This window comes from Rhododendron vialii, chromosome 11a (assembly GCF_030253575.1).
Source record: "Rhododendron vialii isolate Sample 1 chromosome 11a, ASM3025357v1".
Taxonomy (NCBI): Eukaryota; Viridiplantae; Streptophyta; class Magnoliopsida; order Ericales; family Ericaceae; genus Rhododendron; species Rhododendron vialii.
Genome location: NC_080567.1, coordinates 16,924,122 through 16,942,575, shown reverse-complemented (window position 1 = coordinate 16,942,575; position 18,454 = coordinate 16,924,122). Strand labels below are relative to the sequence as shown.

The following is an 18,454-nucleotide window of genomic DNA, read 5'->3' as shown; positions in this document are numbered from 1 at the left end:
GACAAGGAAAAGAACAAAAGTGCCAAACATTGCGGGACGGAGGGAATATAAATTTGGCCAATTTGTTCTTTAGAGGTTCATTATATGGAAAATTCTAGTGTATTCTAAGGGGGTTGAAAATGTCTTGGGTCAACAAACTAGGGTTAACTTAGTTGGCCATAACTTTTGCATCTCACTAGGAGGTTAGGAGTTCGAATCTTCCCACCTACTTATGGGTGTTCTTTCCTTTGTTTTTGTTGGGGTTATTTCCCCCCTAAATGACTTGTAATTGAGTTGGGTTGGGTTTATAGTGAGACTTGTAGTTGGATAGGTTTATTTATCCTGTTGGTTAAGTTATTGGGCTTGATTATCTTGTAGATTCTTACACAATGAATTATCCCGTGATTTATGGTTAAGTTGTTGGACTTGATTATCTCGTAGACTCTCACACAATGAATTATCCCGTGATTTCTACTTTATACTTCATACATAATGTATTGATCTCTACTACCGATAAGTAAAAAAAAATGTCTCGGGTCTAGTAAATGAGAAATGTTTTGCTTGTGATCGAGTATCGTATCTATTGTGTGAGATTTATGTGCATTTAATGAGGGATACCAAATACAAGTGTCCGAATTCTTGTCCAAAGTACTACTCCAACCAAATTTCTTGGATATCCATTGCATCATGCTCTCCAAATGATTTCTACCTAATTTTTGTTATCAATCATTCTAGTTTGTCATGTTTTTTTACCTAATTTTGTTCGTGTTTACGTTTTCATAGATTTTCGACCTTCAAATCCCATGAGAACTTCAAAAAATGAAATATCAAATGAAATTAAGATACCGGAAATTTGAATTCGTGGGCAAGCGGACAAGTACAACAATGCTACCACCACATACAAATACACAAACACTTGCATACGCTCATAATAGAGGTGAGCCCCACACGCACTCCACACCGATACCAAATACATGTGTCCGAATTCTTGTCCAGAGCACTACTCCTACCAAATTTCTTGGATATCCATCGCATCATTAGGCTATATATATTAGGATGAGAGCTAGATAGAGAGAATAAATATAGGAGTCTACAGAAAATTTCTAGTGAGGGATCCCGCCCGCAAGAACGTGTGGAATCTCACACTAGAAGCCGACTGTAGAGTATAAATCCAACATCTTTGTACTCCCAAAATAGAACAAAAGGAAAATTTTAAAAAACGAGTCACTCGAAAATATGTTCACTAATAAATCCAACAACAAACTCCATATGTTTCTTAGTAATAGGGGTTAAACATACTTTTTAAGATCAATAATATCACAAGTCTTAGTGAATGGTAAGTATTGCCTATAATTCATTGGGAGTATGATGCTCCCATACCACTTGGGAGCATCATAGCCTTTGCCCCATAATATAACTAGTTCATCAACCAGATTACTGATTCCTTCAGTGATACCCAAATGGGGCTGGGGCTTCCTTCAGCTCATGTCCTTGGTAGTGAATGTCCTGCATTTCATTGCAATAAAACATCAAGATGAGGAAAAGAACCCATTTTCCAAATAACATTGAAAAGATGCTTTTGTAATCCGGAATATCATTATCACTCAAAAATACAAAATCTAAGGCCTAGTAAGTTATTAGTATCATGTGAAGGGAAAAAGATGATTACCGAAGCAAAGTGGTTAACATCGCGGTGGTGAGCCTCATCCGCCCTCACAACCACCACCACATCACGGAGCGTGGCATCCGGTGGCAGCTGCCAGTAATCCACCGCAATGGCTGGAGCGGGTACATTCTCAATCCTACCTGCGTCCAGCTCCTTGAGGAACTCGGTGTAAGAATGGATGGCCTCTTCCTCCAAGTACCCAGTAACCCGATGTGCGAATTTCGGTGAAACTAGATAGCCCAAGAAGTAGGCGTTAAAGAAAACGCCTTGGACTGCGAAAACTAACGCCCGCTCGTACCACCTGGGCTTGGCTACTTCCATGAATGTCATGAGGTGCATCCGCTCGTTTTCGGCTTCTTCTAGCAGGGTCTTGATCCACCCGCCGCTGTGCTCAAACCGCCTGAGGGATTTGCAGTGGAGGAGCATTCCTCCCACCATGCCGGGGACCGCCGCCACGGTTTCCAGCATCATTGCTCGACACCCATATCTACTCTGTTCCAAGAATGAAAGTGTGATGTTACATCTTTATGATTCCTACGTGTCGTTGATGACTCCCCTACACCATAATAGAGATAGAAAATGTTTTAACTCTATTAAATTTTTTAAAAATGATTTTTGGGGGTTAAAATTACTGATTTTTTTTTTATACAAAAATTGGAATGAAATTACTTTAAGGATTAACTTATGGGAACCAAATTCACAACTAGCAAGAGTACGTGCATCCAAACATAGCCTAAGTTCCAAACAAAGCCTCAAGAAATAAAAAGCCAAATGTGAGACCATCCAAAAGATGTTTATACTAATTTTCAAGATATTTTTCGTCTAAGACTGAAAAGAATTTCGCAAGGGCAAAAAGGTTTTGGCTGATTATACATTTTAGAGAAAAATCCATACATAGAGACTATGGTTATGATCAAAACTTGATGAATGGCAGTTCCGCACGCTGAGTCATGTCACAACCATTGCATTTGTAGATCAAACCAAAATTGCTATGGACACACAAGTTTGTGCATAGAACCAGACACAATTTTTTTTGGGACTGTCCGATATATGTGGGTCCCATGTTAACCGTGGAGAAATCACTTGCATCGGACGATTCCGAAACTTGTGTGTGTCCGTCTGTACATGACTTCCTGATCTAACAAACATGTATAACATGGTATCAAAGTATATACCTATAATCAAATAAAGTTTCTGCCAACTTTGATTAATAGTACGGAGTAATTCGGTGAGGGAGTAATAAAGAGAGTTTTTAGCTAGAAATGAAGTGTATCATTTACCTGGAAAAATAAATCGGTCGGGTATCTGAGAGACTTAACGGTCCAAAATGCAACTTTGTCCAAGAACGTTACAGGCACATGGTGCTTCTTCAGATCTATTTCCACATTCGCCTTGTACGTCTCCCATGGCTAATTTCAGATCCCACAAAAAAGAAAAAGAAAAACCATATCAATACCATATTTATCAAAATTATGGGCTCAGATATTTCGAGATTTTACTATATGGTACTTGATTAAATTTTTACAATTTGAATTAAACATGTCTCGAATATATAATCTCATAAAATAAATAACACACACTATCATGAGATGTGGTATAATTAATACAATCACGGCTAATTCAACAAGATTTTATATCCAATATTGCCAAACAAGACTCACATGTATTCAAGTGCACGTTTCTAAAATTTTTTTTTTTTTTTTTATACAAGTTATAGAGAGGGGCGGATTCACGTTGAGACTAGAAGGGTCACATGCCCCTGAATTTTACCCTAATCAATCTAGAGTATATATCATGTATACATCTTCAAAAATTACACAAGTACCCCATTAGCATTTAGAAATAATCCAATTATCACTTTTAATGTCTCAAAACTTGCGAAAACAACCCCTCAATCGACGTGTTTGACTTTTCTCTTTTCTTTCTATAAAAAATACTCCCTCTGTCCCCTTTTTAAAGTCTATTATTTCATTTTGGGTTGTCCCTTAATAAGTGTCCATTTTGTAAATTTAGTGAATAAAAGTTGGTACATTTTCCATTTTGCCCCTACAAATAGATTCCATTTTGAAAAGTTAGTAAGTAAAAGTGTAATGATGATGTCTCCATAAAGGGTAAATAGGAAAAGTGGAGGTAAAAATTGATGTGAAAGGTGTAATGATGATATTTTTTTAATAAGTTGGAGTTACGAAGTGGAATATTTAAAAAGGGACGGAAGGAGTAGCTCTTTGTGTCTTGACCATAGATCTATTCTCAGTCTTTTAATTGCTCTCTTTTGTACAAAATCTACTGCTTAAATTGATGTTTTTATCAGCACTTAAATTGTTTTTTTGAGATTGAAAACTTTTGATTTCTAATTTAATTTGCTAGGCATTTCGATGTCAAAATTTACGTGTTGATTGTACCTGAAATTAGTACTTTTCGATATACTAGTAAAAACTAATCTTGAAATCCTACAAAAACATGGCTTGGAATAAAAACACTACTCAGGACGCAACTATATTTGAATCTACCTTTTGAATCTACCTCGGACAGGTAGACATATATGCATCCAAGTATCCAATAACTCCAGACATAGGTTGTTAAAAGTTGTGATCTAAATAAATACGTGCTTAAGGACATAGATCATGCATGCGTTCAAAAGTTGTGATTCAGATATGAGAATAAATTTCGCCATGAGTGGCAAATCGGAACTTTTTGCCACTTGACCTCACCCATGTGTTTATTGTTGTAATTTGACTTACAGGGCTACAAGGTTGACAGAGTAACACCTCCATGTGAAAATCAACTTAATCGGACATCAATAAATATATCAAAATTTGATTTTTCGTTTATAAAATGGCCGGACTAATTCTATTAGTAATTTTAAAAGTTAAAACAACAAACACATAGTATGACCCACAAATGACGGTGGTGAGAAATCTACGGTTTTTCACCACTGTGGAAAGAATTTAATCCCTTTCATATAGTACATCTTACCCTAAAGCAGCTCCAGCGCCACTCGGTACCATCCTCCTTGGTGACCTTTCCCGGCGAAATCCCCCAATAACTCACGATCGCCTTATCATCTTTACCACCAGTACCGCCCGCAACGCCACCGGCCGATCCGATCCCCACCTTCTCCTCCTCCTTCTGCTCCTTGGCATCCAAAGCCACCGTAGAGGCATTCCGCGCCCCCATCACCGGAAACCTGATCCACGTCACCGCCGCCCTCTCCGAAGCCTTACCCGGATTCAAAGGGAAGAACCCGGCCGCCCCGTTCGAAATCTTGGCGGTAGCCGAGGCAGTTCCGATCGTGCGGACGGCGGCGGTCGAGAAGCATCTGGGAGGACCCACGACGGAGCGGATTACCCTGGTCGCGCCGCGACTCATCATCTTTGTTGGGCTGATTTTTTCAGGACAAGAAAAACACGGAAATGCGAGAGAAAGTTGGACTCGGGTGTTGTTTGAAAGAAACGCTTTGCGTGTTGGTTTCTCTGTTTGGTGAGAGGGTTTAAGGAGGGTTTACCTATATATATAGTTGTACGCATATGTTTAGAGAGAGAGAGAGAGAGAGAGAGAGAGAGGGGGGGTGGGTGTATATGTTGTGATGGTAACCGGATCTGGAGTGTTGTAGTGAACCTTGTGTAGTCCGCTTGTAGGGCAGTCTACAGTCGTCGATTTCATCAACTAACAGTTCAAATTAAAAATAAATTTTTTTAGGGAAGAGTACTCTCTCGGAGAAGAGTTTGTTTTTAATCTGAACCGTTGAAAACATTTTTGGACGGTTATAATGCCGCACTACACACATCGCACTACAGTGTTTCCCAATGCGATGGTAACCATGGTTAGGTATGTGGTTAGGCTCACATGCATGACGGGGGCAATTTGGAATTGGCCAATTTGGTTCTTCAATTGGTTCCTTATATGGAAAAGTCTAGTGTATTCTAGGAGGTTTGAAAATTTGAAATGACGAATATGTCTTTGGTCTAAATGAGAAATGTTTTGGAGACAAATGACATTTATAGCTTGTGAGTATCATATTTATCGTGTGAAATTCACGTGCATTTAACGATCAATTTCAAATATATATGTGTCTGAATTCTTTGTCCGGAGCACTACTCCCACCAAATTTCTTGGACATCCGTAGTATCATGCTTTGCAAATGATTACACTACTCATAATCTCCGATCTGCTTGACCCTCAAATTTTTTCTACCTCTGTTACATTGGTGTTTCTATTTTGTCATCTGTCATATTTCGTACCTAATTTTGTCCATACCAGCATTTTTGTAGATTTCTCGATCTTTAAATCCCATGAGAACGTCGAAAAATGACATATTTTTACATGATGCTATGTTCGATAATGCACAAAAATACTAATACAATTAAAGTTCTTTTTTTCATCAGAGGCACAAAAAATGTTTTTTTTTTAGACATACAAAAAGTGTTAGTAGTTGTTATTAGAGAGAATCGACCCTTAATCTTGTGCACGGATATATAATGCCTATCAAATGCCTACTTCGCTAACCACTATAGTAGGAAAAAAGGAAAAGAAAAAGATAATGGGCGAGTGGACAGATATATACTGCTACGAAGGGGCAGTATAGTAATTCAAACATCATGAAATATCGTATATAAAGTAAAAAGGCTGCATTAAATAAAGTAGATTTAAAACTTCATTTCTTGGGGACCAAGTCTGGGAAGATTGCGTGAGGTCTACAATTGGTCCATGTTCACTGGAAGCACCCGTGACCCGTTGTCAAATTTGATGCCTACTTCTTTTTATTTTCTTACGTCAACGTGGAAAAGTATTGATACATGCCATGTCCCTATTGATCCGGTTCTTTAGAAAAATAAATAAAAATTGATAATTTCAAACGGTTCTAAAATATCAAGAAGTGAGAACAATAATCTTTTTTTTTTTTTTGAACAGACTTTCATTGAAAGTGAGAACAATAATCTAATCAATATATTTGTGAAACCTAACTAGAACTAAACCATAAGACTGGTCATATTTTCGTTCAATTATGGTTCTATCCAATTAGCAACCAAACACGTTTTTATAACACATGAACTCATAAAATAATTGAGAATTTAAAAACCGTTTGGATCAAACACTTTCCGGTCATATTTATAGCTGATTTCTTGTAGGACTCTTAAAATCATGCTTTGAACATATTCAACGGTTTGGATCATTAAATTTTGATTGAAAAATGTGAAGTCCTTACTTAAGCTAAGTAAGGACTTTACAAGAAGGAAATTGTATAAAGAACCAACTACAACCGTATATTTAAGACTTTTTTAACAAATGAGATTTCTCCTATAATAAATATGGTAATTTACTACCAAAAAAAATGAGAATTGATTTCTGCACTCCTCTTTTTACCATATACACTCCATTTTTTTTTATCTTTATTTGGTGCAAATTTACTCTATTACCCATTAATATGTGAAAAAATGAACTTATGAAAAGGTAAAAAAAGTAAATTCACATGAATAAGGACAAAAAATGAGTTATATGGTAAAAAAGGTGAATGTGGAAATCAATTTCCTTAAAAAATAACTTACCAAATCAAAATATAATTTTTTTATTTACATATGTATATGCATATAAATATATATTATTAATACTAAATGGTCCGGTTCGGTTCCAACTATAATTCTTAAAATGAAAATCATTAATTGAATTAAATTTAACAGTTTTTATTTTTTGGAACCATAACCTGACTAATACAGTAACCGTAGAACTAAACTAAATAGGACAATTTAATCCCCCCCCCCCCCCCCCCCGTTTTTTTCTCTCTCTAGAAAAAATCCCCTCTCTCCAGGAAACCCCATCTCAGGCTGCCGATTGGGGGGAGGCCGCCGCCCCCCCTCCTCTCTCTCTCCTCGTCGACGTGTTCTCCATGGGCTCTAGGTTGCGGGCGGGGGTTCGTTAGGACGGCGAGGGCTCCTCAGACCGGCTCCGTCGGCGGATGGTGGCTCCTCTGTCCCGTCCCTCTTCCTCGTCTCCAGATCTGTTGTTCCTGGTCCGACGATGAGCTTAATAAGGTGTGTGGATGGTGTTTGGGGGTTTTTCCATTCTTTTTCATCTGTTTTTTTTCCGTTCTCTTCTACCGGCGGATTTTTCCCGTCCGGTTCTGTACCAGTCTAGATGCTCTAGATCTGGTGGGTGATGGTGGTGGACAAATAACCCGGCGCCTATTGAGGAATGGTCCGGTGTTGGTGATCTTTGTGTGTTTGGATGTTTTGTTTTGGGGCTGGGGAGTTTTGGTGGTGTTTGTTGGTGTTGGTGGTGGTACGGTGGTGTTTGTTTGGGCTACATCAGATTTCGACTAGATGAAGATAGGTCTTTGGTCGCCACGGTCCGGAGATGTTCGTTCCTCTTCCTGGTCTGCCCAGTGAACCTTTTGGTTTTTGTCCAGGAGACCTTTTAGATTTTAGTAGATTTTTTGTTGTTTTGCTTTCGGATTTCAGCGATGCTTAATTGTTTACAGGTTTGAGCTATGGATCTCTTTTGATCCTCTGTTATCTAGATCGAGATTGGTTCTTATGTACCGGCGTTATCGCCGGGCCTGCTTCGGCAGTAGGTACCCGAGATCGACGTTTAGGTTACTTTGGTTCTTTCCTGTATTTGTTCTGAAATCTGTTTGCCCGGTGGGCTTTTGATAAATGAATGACCTTTTCAAAAAAAAAAAAACTAAATAGGACAATTTGGATCGGATGCGGCTATGGCGATTTTCTTGAACACGAACGTGTTCAAATTTCCGTTGTGTGTTAAATGGGTCAGACGAGAAACTGAGGCCGAGTAAAATGACGGCTGTTACAGATGCCACGTCACTTGGACCGCAAAGATTGGGAAAATGTCAAAATAACCCCTGAGCTTTGACTTCAATATCTAATAAGTCATCCAAACTTCATTAAACTTCAACTAGACACTTGAACTATTGATGCGTTACTCAATTAACTCTCTACTGTCTAAATCTGTCAAATTGGTGACAGATTGTGCTAAATTCAATAATATCTTATTGGAGCACCCTTATTTTGATAAAAAGGGCTCTCCAAGTAATAATGTAATGTGGCCAACTCAATAATTTTTTTTTTGTTGCTAAGCTTGATACAAGAGGAAGGGCAAAAAAAAGACAACAAACATGAAAAGAAACAAAAAACAAAGGAAAAGGCTAAACATTTTTAGCGGACTCTATCTCAACCACTCTACGAATTGAGAATGAGAGTTTGTCAGATTCCAAAGTGCTAGAGAAACCATTCTTAAGCGCCCAAGAAGCCATTTCATGAGCGCCCAAGAAGCCATTTCATGAGCAACCCCATTAGCTTGTCACGGGACAAAAACAAAGGACCATCGAGGATGGCTAGTGAGAATATTTTTTATATCCTGCAAATAAGTCATGGTGGACCAATGCGGCAACTGAGCTTCATTCCGAATAGACTTAATGAAGGTTTGAGCATCCCCTTCCATAATAACAATATCCTAGGGCTCTTTATCAACCCAGAAGCAGGACATTCTGGCTGCTTCAGCTTCAGCAACGAGGGGGAGGAAGAGTTACCCACCAAGGTTTTTGCCCATACTATTGCACTGGAATGATCTCTAACCAGTGGCGGATCATGAATATTTGACAAATGAGTCACTCCTTTAAGAGTGGTCTTATAGGTTTCAAAGTCATAGGCGAACTCACACCAATTTTTATTATTTAATTAAAAAATGAGTGTATATATACATTAAATATTTTTCTTGTTAGTGGTAGTTAATGTTGAGCTTGTAAATTTTTTTTTTTAAATGTTAAAGAAAATACACTTTTTATTTTATTTTATGTGGAACTTAGAATTATAGTAATTGATTTATGTAAGAAATTACATTATTGTAAATGACTTTGTGGCACCAATGCTAGACGAGATAGTTTACGTTTGGGTTTGAGGTCATAGAGCTTGTAGGCGCACCAGGATTCGAACTTGAGTTAAATCTGTGGATAAGCGTCTTCTTACCACTAGAACAGTCAAGCACATGTAAAAATATGTGATTTTATATACACACACAGTCAGTCTCAAATGAGGGAGTCCTTATTTTAGTTAAAATGCGGACCTCCTCATTTTCTCCCATTTTTCGATCGAATTTCGATGATCCGAGCCGCTCAATGTGTTCAGAACGTGATTTTAAGGGTACTCGCGAGAAATCGGCAAAAAAAATGACCGGGAAGGGCTTCATCCGAGCAGTTTCTGTTAGAACCATTCGATAAAAAAACAAACAAAAACTGCTCGGATGAAGCCCTTCCCGGTCATTTTTTTATTGATTTAACCCTTAAAATCACGTTCTGAACACATTGAGCGGCTCGGATCATCGAAATTCAATCGGGAAAGGGAGATCCGCATTTTATTAAAATGATATGGTCCTTACGGGAGACGAATTGTGTGTATATATATATATATTATAAACTTAAACTGAGGGACCCTTCTTTGAGGCCCAATTTTCAGCTGAGTTACGTGACCCCTTGTGCCTACATTGAATCCGCCTCCGTCTCTAACCACAATAGAATGGCCATCTTTCCACCAGTAAAAAGCAGCATCGAAATTTGCCTTGAAAACTCCTTCCACTTCATAGAGATAATACTAGAATCAGCGTACACAATCTCCAATTCAACTCCCTTGCGCCAAGCAAGACATATACCTCTACCCCTACCAGATTTATTAAACATCAGAGCAGAGATAATACTAGAATCAGCGTACACAATCTCCAGTTCAACCCCCTTGCGCCAACTCATTTTGTTTCCATGTAAATGTCCTCCAATAATATATTATTCAGTATAACTTGATTTTTATACAAAACTTTATAACTCAACAAAATTGAACAAATGAGATCTTTTGAAATGAACGCGAAATAGGAATGGACAGGGCTGGCTCGACAGTAAGTGGAGGAACCATGCGCTTCCGACCTACAAATTTTGGAACAAATTTGGGGCCCCCTTCGACATAAGTTATCTATAAGTATTTGTAAGATTCCATAGGTAACATTTTCCTCTTACAATTGTATCCTTTTAGGTTAAATTTTTGTAAATTTTTGTAGTTTTATTGTGCTTTTAAAATAAATTTTGAAAGATGTAGGATGCCCAATATTGAGAGTTCGCTTCCGGCTCCTAATAAATTTGAGCCGGCTCTGCGAATGGAATTGGCAACACTACAAGGGGTACAATCATCCCAACAGGCAGAGAAGCCGTTTTCAATTTTGGAACTTATTAGTAGGATACATGAAAGTGTTAAGAGAGAGAAATGGACGGTTTGAATTCACTTAACATTTTCATTCAATGTTAAACCCTCGTTTGTCAATTGTAAAGACAATGACAACTAAAATCTCACTGACAGTGTTCACGACCCGTTCGTTTAAGAATTTTGAATTATAATAATTCTTATATTTTTCTTCAATCATTACTTTAATTTTTTTTAATATCTTTCTTCAATCATTACCTCCATTTTTAATCACTCTATTTTTATCTGTATTTATTATATATAAATTCAAATTCAAAATCCCAATAGAACAGGGCACAAGATCAATGCCAAATGAGACAGAAACGTTCCCTTCATAGTTTTGGAGTCTTTTGACTCTCTCAGCTAAAAATGTTGAATTTGTTTACTCATGCCGTAAACGACGAATCAACTGTCCCTCCCTACTATTATAGCGTTGAACCAGAGGTAGCGAGAGAGATGCGGTTGCTCTTAGAATCGCTTCTCTTGATGTTAGTGTTGGCAAACAGCTAAAAAGCTGGAGGAGAAGGTAGATTAGGATCACAGCTGCAGCTAGCGCCCCCAAACCCACCACCTATCCGCACCCATGGCTTCTTCTCCGGCCAACTGCCCGCCGTTTGAATTCGCTGCTCAGTATTACTCTGGCGCCGCCGGTAGCTGTGTGAGGCAGAGTAGCTTCTTTGGAGGCAAGCCTGTGCTGAATCAAGGAGTTGGGTACTCCGTTATTCTTGGGTTTGGGGCCTTCTTCGCCTTCTTTACCTCCTTCCTGGTATATATATACTAGCCATTCCTTTGAGTTCTTTCCTGTCTCTACTCATTAATTGGGCTATTTTCAGTTCGTAATTTGGTTACGATGTGGTGGGAACATGGATTTGTTTGAGGATTTACGGAGTAAACGAAGAATGATGCTAAGATGGAGTGGTTTAATTTGTCTATTTGATATTTTCTTTTCACAAAAATCCGCGAACCAAATATGGCCCTTAGCCCATCTGGTTTGTACCCCTTAACTAGTTTGGGGGTTTGAGTCTATGGAGAGATGTCGTGCCACTGCTGCCCCACCCCCCGATGTATATAATATTGGCAAAATAAAAACGAAAGCATGGCCTTGTGCGATTAGAAAAATTCTCCAATACTGGGGTTCCATCGTCTACTTATCTCACATTGAGGAGTCGAAATTTGCGTGTTCGCATGCATTCGTCTTCAACAGAGAATGATAACAACTACTTTTTTGTTTCTTTGTCGGCGAAAGTCGGTATTGTTAGAATAGTTAGATTAACACCTTGGAAGAGGTGTTGAACCCTGACCTCCTTTCTCGTGGCACCTAAGTGCATACTTGATGCCGTTGGCCCAAAGTCCTCTTGGTGAATGACAACAACTACTTGAACCTCGAAATACTTATAAACAAAGAATTGAAACTCGCACCAAGTATGATAACTGATTAGTATTTGGAATTCTGTGGCCTTTTTTATTGGCTGGATTGCATGGGGTGGGGTGGGGGGGGGGGGGGGGGGGGGGGGGGGGGGGGGGGGGGTGGGCTGGTTTCAATGACGAATCACGTGAAAAGTATTTCAAGCATGTGATTATATTTATTGGTGAAGTGATCACAAATCCATTGGACAAGCAATCTCACAGGACATGGATATTGTAGTATGAGATTGGTTATCCCATCCGTCACTATTCCTACGTTGGTTTCAATCAAGCTATTGCATTACATATTCCCTCATTAGTAGAGTGACCAATCAAACATGGCCTAAAACTGGTGTGAATGATGATTACCACCATCATGAATTGGTGGATTACAAATGCGAGTGTGAATCACATTTGCAGGTTTGGCTTGAGAAGCGATATGTTGGATCTCGGCACACATCAGAGTGGTTCAACACTGCAGGGAGGAATGTTAAAACAGGACTTATTGCTAGTGTGATTGTATCTCAGGTAATGTGCTCAGGTCGTCGACCATCTCTTCTGAAAATCTGGAATTCCCAATATGTTCAACTGACAAATGGCTTCAAAATTTTGATTTGCTGAAGTGGACTTGGGCTGCTACAATTTTACAAAGCTCTAATGTTGCCTGGCAGTACGGAGTTAGCGGTCCTTTCTGGTACGCCAGTGGGGCTACCATCCAGGCATGTGTCTTTCGTATTATTTATTGACTTCTTTGTCTCCTCAAGAAGGCATGAGATACATTTCAACAGATAATTTTGGTCATTCTAATGAACAGGTACTACTATTTGGTGTTATGGCTATAGAGATCAAAAGAAAAGCCCCATATGCTCATACTGTGTGTGAAATTGTGAAAGCCCGGTATGTCAATTACAGTAGTTGTGATTATACAAATCAAAGTATGAAGCACGCCATAGTTGTTAGGTTATTCTATACATTGTTTGCCATAACTGGGTTGCAACTTATGCTTTTGTGACTGCTACCGATCTAACCTGATATCAAAGCTTTGATTTTAGGAGATCTTGGAATTGAGTCTCAACGTCTGTGTTTGTTTTTCGATTGCATTATGCTTCTCTTCTATGGATGTTTGCATCTCCATGTGTAAAAAAGGGTTGCACATGAATTTTGGATAGTTTTGTATAGTAAAACCCATTTCTTGACAGCTAAAGCTTTTGAGAAAAGGGTTGTTCTAATAATAGCTAGTTTATCTTATCATCTTGTTGACAAGCTTCACTTCCTTGAATGTAACGGCAATTTTTCTGTTACTTCAGATGGGGGACTGCTGCTCATCTTGTCTTTCTTACTTTTTGCTTCTTGACAAATACCATCGTAACAGCCATGCTTCTTCTTGGTGGTTCTGCTGTTGTGAATGCACTCACAGGAGTGAACATTTATGCTGCAAGTTTTCTCATTCCACTTGGCGTAATTGTGTACACCCTAGCTGGGGGACTAAAAGCCACCTTCTTGGCAAGCTACATACACTCTGTAATAGGTATCCATCCCCTTATCATATGTTCAGTTTCTTGTCCATTGACATTTTGAGTACTGCTGCTTATTTGGGCTCTATATTTTGTCTTTGGTTCCAGTGCACGTGGTTTTAGTCGTCTTTGTCTACTTAGTTTACACGGCAAGCAGTGAGCTTGGTAGCCCAACTGTAGTATACGATCGTCTACTAGAGGTTGCGAGCAAATCAAGAGTATGTCAGGAGCCACTCTCCCATGATGGGCAATCTTGCGGTCCGGTCCATGGGAATTACAAAGGCTCTTACCTCACAATGTTGAGTTCTGGAGGGCTCGTTTTTGGGATAATTAATATTGTTGGCAACTTCGGTACTGTGTTTGTTGACAATGTAAGTCTTACCATTTTCAATGTCTAAAGAGCAAAAAGTTTACATTCTACTAACCTTAGAGACACAGAAACTGCCAAGAAGGTGGCATGTCAGTGTCAAACACTTGCCAGACATGAAAAAGCATCCTTTTTAGTATGATATTTCTTTTCAGAACCGGAACCGGACAGCTTCAACACGCGGGGACATACGTATCCATCACTTGAGACTTAGATGATTTTCATGGGGAAACACATTACAAATTTGGAATAGGAATAATATCTTTTGATTCTAATCTAAAATAACCTGATAACAGTCTATATTTCTACCTGTCACTCCCTTCTCCTTGATTCTTTTTTGAATCTTGGAGGATTCTAAATAACTTACAATTTTGTTCCTAGTTTTTCAGACTTTTAGTATAGCACGTGAAAATGATACTTTTCTGCTTCGACATGATAAAGTAAGAAATATGATTATATTTGCAATGTAAGCAATCAAGTGGTTATTATTTTCAATGTACTACAAGTGAAATATGTTTATTTATTGTTGTGTCCTAGCCGTGTCGTCTCTCTTTATTTTTCTTCGTAAAGCCGTGTCATGGTGCTTGTGCCGGATCATGTCCGTGTCCCATGTTGCTATTGGTGCTTCTTAGTTGCGTAATAGATGAATATCTATTTGTAGGGATATTGGGTGAGTGCGATTGCTGCTCGACCTTCGTCAACTCATAAGGGATATTTGTTGGGCGGGCTGGTCTGGTTTGCTGTGCCATTCTCTCTGGCAACGTCACTTGGCCTAGGAGCCCTGGCCCTTGATTTACCTATAACAGCAAGTGAAGCTAGCCATGGACTTGTTCCTCCTGCAACAGCTATTGCTTTGATGGGGAAAGGAGGATCTGTTCTCCTACTTACTATGCTTTTTATGTGAGTTGCAACCAATTCTTTTACTTGCTATCTGTAGTTCAACTTCAAACTATGGAATGAGTTATTTAAGCACTTATGAAGCCCCTGTTCTTTCCTGGTGCAATTGTGATGCACACCTTGTACCAGCATGCAAGACCACAAACTTATGAACAATTCAACTATATCTTTCTGAAGGATTTATAAGTTCCGAGTCCTATGTGGGTCACATGTCAAATTGACGTCCTCATTCTCAGCGATTTGAAAATCCCTCAATGCCGCATGAACTGATCTAATTGGTCATCTTGTTCATATTCAGCTGTTATAGAATTTTTGTAAATTTTGCATTTACACTTCAGATATTTTCTTTGTAAATATTACTCGTCGCATGATTTCTCATATCCAGACTTTGTTCTGCTACTTGGAACTTTCATGACTCTTAAAACGTGCAATATTGGACTGGTTTCATTTACGTCATTTCAAGATGTTCGAATCTTATACGTAGTTGATGTTTCTAGGTTTATTAAATTTCAACCCATTCAAAAATTTTAAGACCGCATATTCTGCAAAATTCACAATTCCTCACAGAATCTGTACTGAATTTTGAAACTCCAATTATAGTGGTTCTGAACTCTGAATACCTGGCTTATGAAAAACAGGGCTGTGACATCTGCGGGTTCATCTGAACTAATAGCAGTCTCGTCTCTATGCACATACGACATCTATCGCACTTACATAAAGCCAGACGCATCCGGAAAGCAAATCCTCAAAGTGTCAAGGGGAGTTGTCCTCGCCTTTGGCTGCTTCATGGGTATTTTAGCAGTAATATTAAACAAGGCCGGAGTTTCCCTAGGTTGGATGTACCTTGCCGTGGGAGTGTTTGTTGGCTCAGCCGTCATTCCCATCGCTTTCATGCTCCTCTGGAGCAAAGCAAATGCAATCGGAGCCATCCTCGGGCCCATCATTGGTTGTGTCCTTGGAATAATCACTTGGTTGTCGGTTGCGAGGGTTGAGTATGGAAGGGTTAATCTTGACACAACCGGAAGGAATGCTCCGATGCTTGCTGGGAATCTTGTGTCTATTCTTGTTGGTGGGGCTGTTCACACTGTGTTTAGTCTTTTGTGGCCTCAGAACTACGAGTGGGATACTACGAAGAAGATAACTATGGTGGAGAAGGAAAAGAGTGAGTTGCCGGTGGAGGAGTTCAAGGAGGAAAAGCTGGTTAAAGCAAAAGCATGGATAGTGAAATGGGGTGTTGGTTTTACTGTTGTGATTGTTTTTTTGTGGCCACTGCTGTCTCTTCCTGCAGGTAAATTCGATATCCAGCCTTCGATTTCATAACACTTGAAAGGCCTAACTCTTGAAATTGGAGCTTTGAAGCTATAGCAACTCGAGATGAAAATTTGAACACCTGGACTTGAACTAGCTATAACAATCCCGTAAATCGTGAATAATAAATCATTGTCCAATATAGGAACTTATTAAAACGGTGTCAAAGCCAAACCCAAGTATATTTGTTTCTGTGAAAGTTACAGCAGTTTGATATTGTCTTCCTATGTTAGATGGACTCTTCAGTTTGATTTAAGTTCCCATGTTGCCATACAACTCGATATGGGCATGGTAGGGATAGGGATCCTATCTTTCTGTTTTGAAATGCATAGTTCTGAGTTTCTCTTTGAATAAATTTTGGAGGAAAATGTTGACGAAGCATTGAAAATTATAGTAAAACATTGTCCGCAATAGTATATATCATGAATCAATGGTGCTGTAATATTCATTAATATATTTTTTCCAATTAGATGACATATACTTGTGCCGGTAGCAAATTTTCTGGATCCTTTCTTGCCGAGTCCGCTTATGCTAAACTCTGGAGCTTGTGTCCAAGCGCTGGACCCTAGCCCATATTTCTGTTGAGCATCCTAAAGATGGACAGTTGCATGATTTCCCTTGTGAAATATCTTGAATCTCAACAAAATTTTCCTGGCTGCATAGACTTTCTTCAATTAATGCCTAATACCTGCATTTCTCTCTTGTTTTGTATGATTTTTGGTTGCTAAGCAAACATCCTTTGGATTTTGACATATTTTCTGGCATTGTTCCATTGTTTTAGCTTCTGTCATTAAGATTAGTCCATTTTCTTTGGCAGCATAGCCCAGTTCTTCAAAACTAGTAACAATGAGAAAGGGAAATGAAAAGATATCATTAGGTTGTGAAAATTTCACTTTGCAAACTGCTGATCAAAAAAAAAAAGAAGTTCCACCTTGCAAACTCTTCTTTTAAATTATAAGAGTTCTTTATTTCTGGGCTAATGCAGGGAGATTCAGTAAGGGTTACTTCACATTCTGGGCAATTATAGCAATAGCATGGGGTACCATAGGTTCAGCTGTTATTATCGTCTTGCCCTTGATGGAAAGCTGGAAAACGATCCAAAGCGTCGTTCTCGGCATGTTTACGAATGACAGGCTGATGGAAAAGGTAGAAGAACTGAATTTCAAGCTGCACACTATCATGTCGGCAATGCCCGAAGCAGAAAGACTTTACTTGCTTGAGAAAGAGAAGGCCAAGAAAGAAGATGCATCAGAGCCAGATGATCACATTGTCCCTTCCTAATACATCTCTCTCCCTTTTAATCCCGGCATAGCTAACTGGGAATTCAAGTGGAAGTGCAAAATTCCCCTTGGATCATTGGATCAAGAAGTTGGTATCATAAAGGGTGTTTGTGGGCTTTGATTTAGCTACTTGGGTGAGGGGAAGAAAATGATGGTTATTGTTGAGGTTTTTTTTTTTTTTTTTTTTTTTTTGATCCGGTTATTGTTGAGGTTTGATCCTGATTTTTGTAAAGCTGCAAGTATAAGTGATTGTAATTATACAATAATGTAAAGATTGTTTAATGCCTGGGGAAAAATCCTTCCTAAAAGGATGAATATTTTTTCTTCAGAATCTCAGGTAATGTTTTGACCTCGTCGAACAAAAAATCATGCCTCCGTCCTTGTAGAAACATGCCCCGCAGAATGCAACTATGCAACTAAAGAATGTAGCATCCGGTTTCAGAGAAACTAGTTCGGTTTCATATCAAAATCCATTTTGATTGAAGATTCTGTAACGTATGCATAGGCTAGTTGCCAAGTTGAATATCTCTTTCCAGCATTCTAGCGCACACCTCAAAACAACTATGCTACAACCACAAACACACTCGCAAACCAAGTGGAGTCCACACAAACACATCCAGTGCGTGTGGAACCCACATGGCTAGCGATACCACTATATGTTTGATACTCTATTCGTTCCTCTTTAAGCCATACCATAGATCCAGATGAAAGAATAGAACAGACCTCCCATTTCACTTCATCCGCAGTCATTGCCCCACCGGCCCTGGCCAGGTAACCAAGAACTTTACTAGCAAGGATTAAAATGC

General features: G+C 39.0%; 2 protein-coding genes across 3 annotated transcripts; one reads left to right on the top strand and one right to left on the bottom strand.

The window, feature by feature from the left end:
* Positions 1–1,049: 1,049 nt before the first annotated feature.
* LOC131306652 (ubiquinol oxidase 2, mitochondrial-like) lies at positions 1,050–5,150 on the bottom strand. Its single transcript, XM_058333040.1, has 5 exons — positions 4,622–5,150; positions 2,926–3,054; positions 1,649–2,137; positions 1,388–1,485; positions 1,050–1,305 (listed from the first exon to the last, which is right to left on the bottom strand). Exons 1-4 carry the CDS (start codon positions 5,015–5,017, stop codon positions 1,426–1,428), a joined length of 1,074 nt encoding a protein of 357 aa, XP_058189023.1. The 5' UTR covers positions 5,018–5,150; the 3' UTR covers positions 1,050–1,305; positions 1,388–1,425.
* A 6,090-nt stretch (positions 5,151–11,240) lies between these two features.
* LOC131306641 (urea-proton symporter DUR3) lies at positions 11,241–17,982 on the top strand. 2 transcript variants are annotated; one of them, XR_009193946.1, is made up of 10 exons: positions 11,241–11,644; positions 12,703–12,810; positions 12,906–13,001; positions 13,097–13,179; positions 13,590–13,810; positions 13,905–14,167; positions 14,825–15,063; positions 15,699–16,348; positions 17,354–17,814; positions 17,859–17,982. XR_009193946.1 is itself a non-coding variant. In XM_058333023.1 (9 exons), the coding sequence occupies exons 1-9, from the start codon at positions 11,462–11,464 to the stop codon at positions 17,647–17,649; spliced, it is 2,139 nt and encodes a 712-aa protein (XP_058189006.1). In that variant the 5' UTR covers positions 11,241–11,461; the 3' UTR covers positions 17,650–17,982. The 2 variants fall into 2 exon arrangements, 1 of the variants encoding a protein (XP_058189006.1); XM_058333023.1 differs by having other exon boundaries at positions 17,354–17,982.
* The last annotated feature ends 472 nt before the right edge of the window (positions 17,983–18,454 follow it).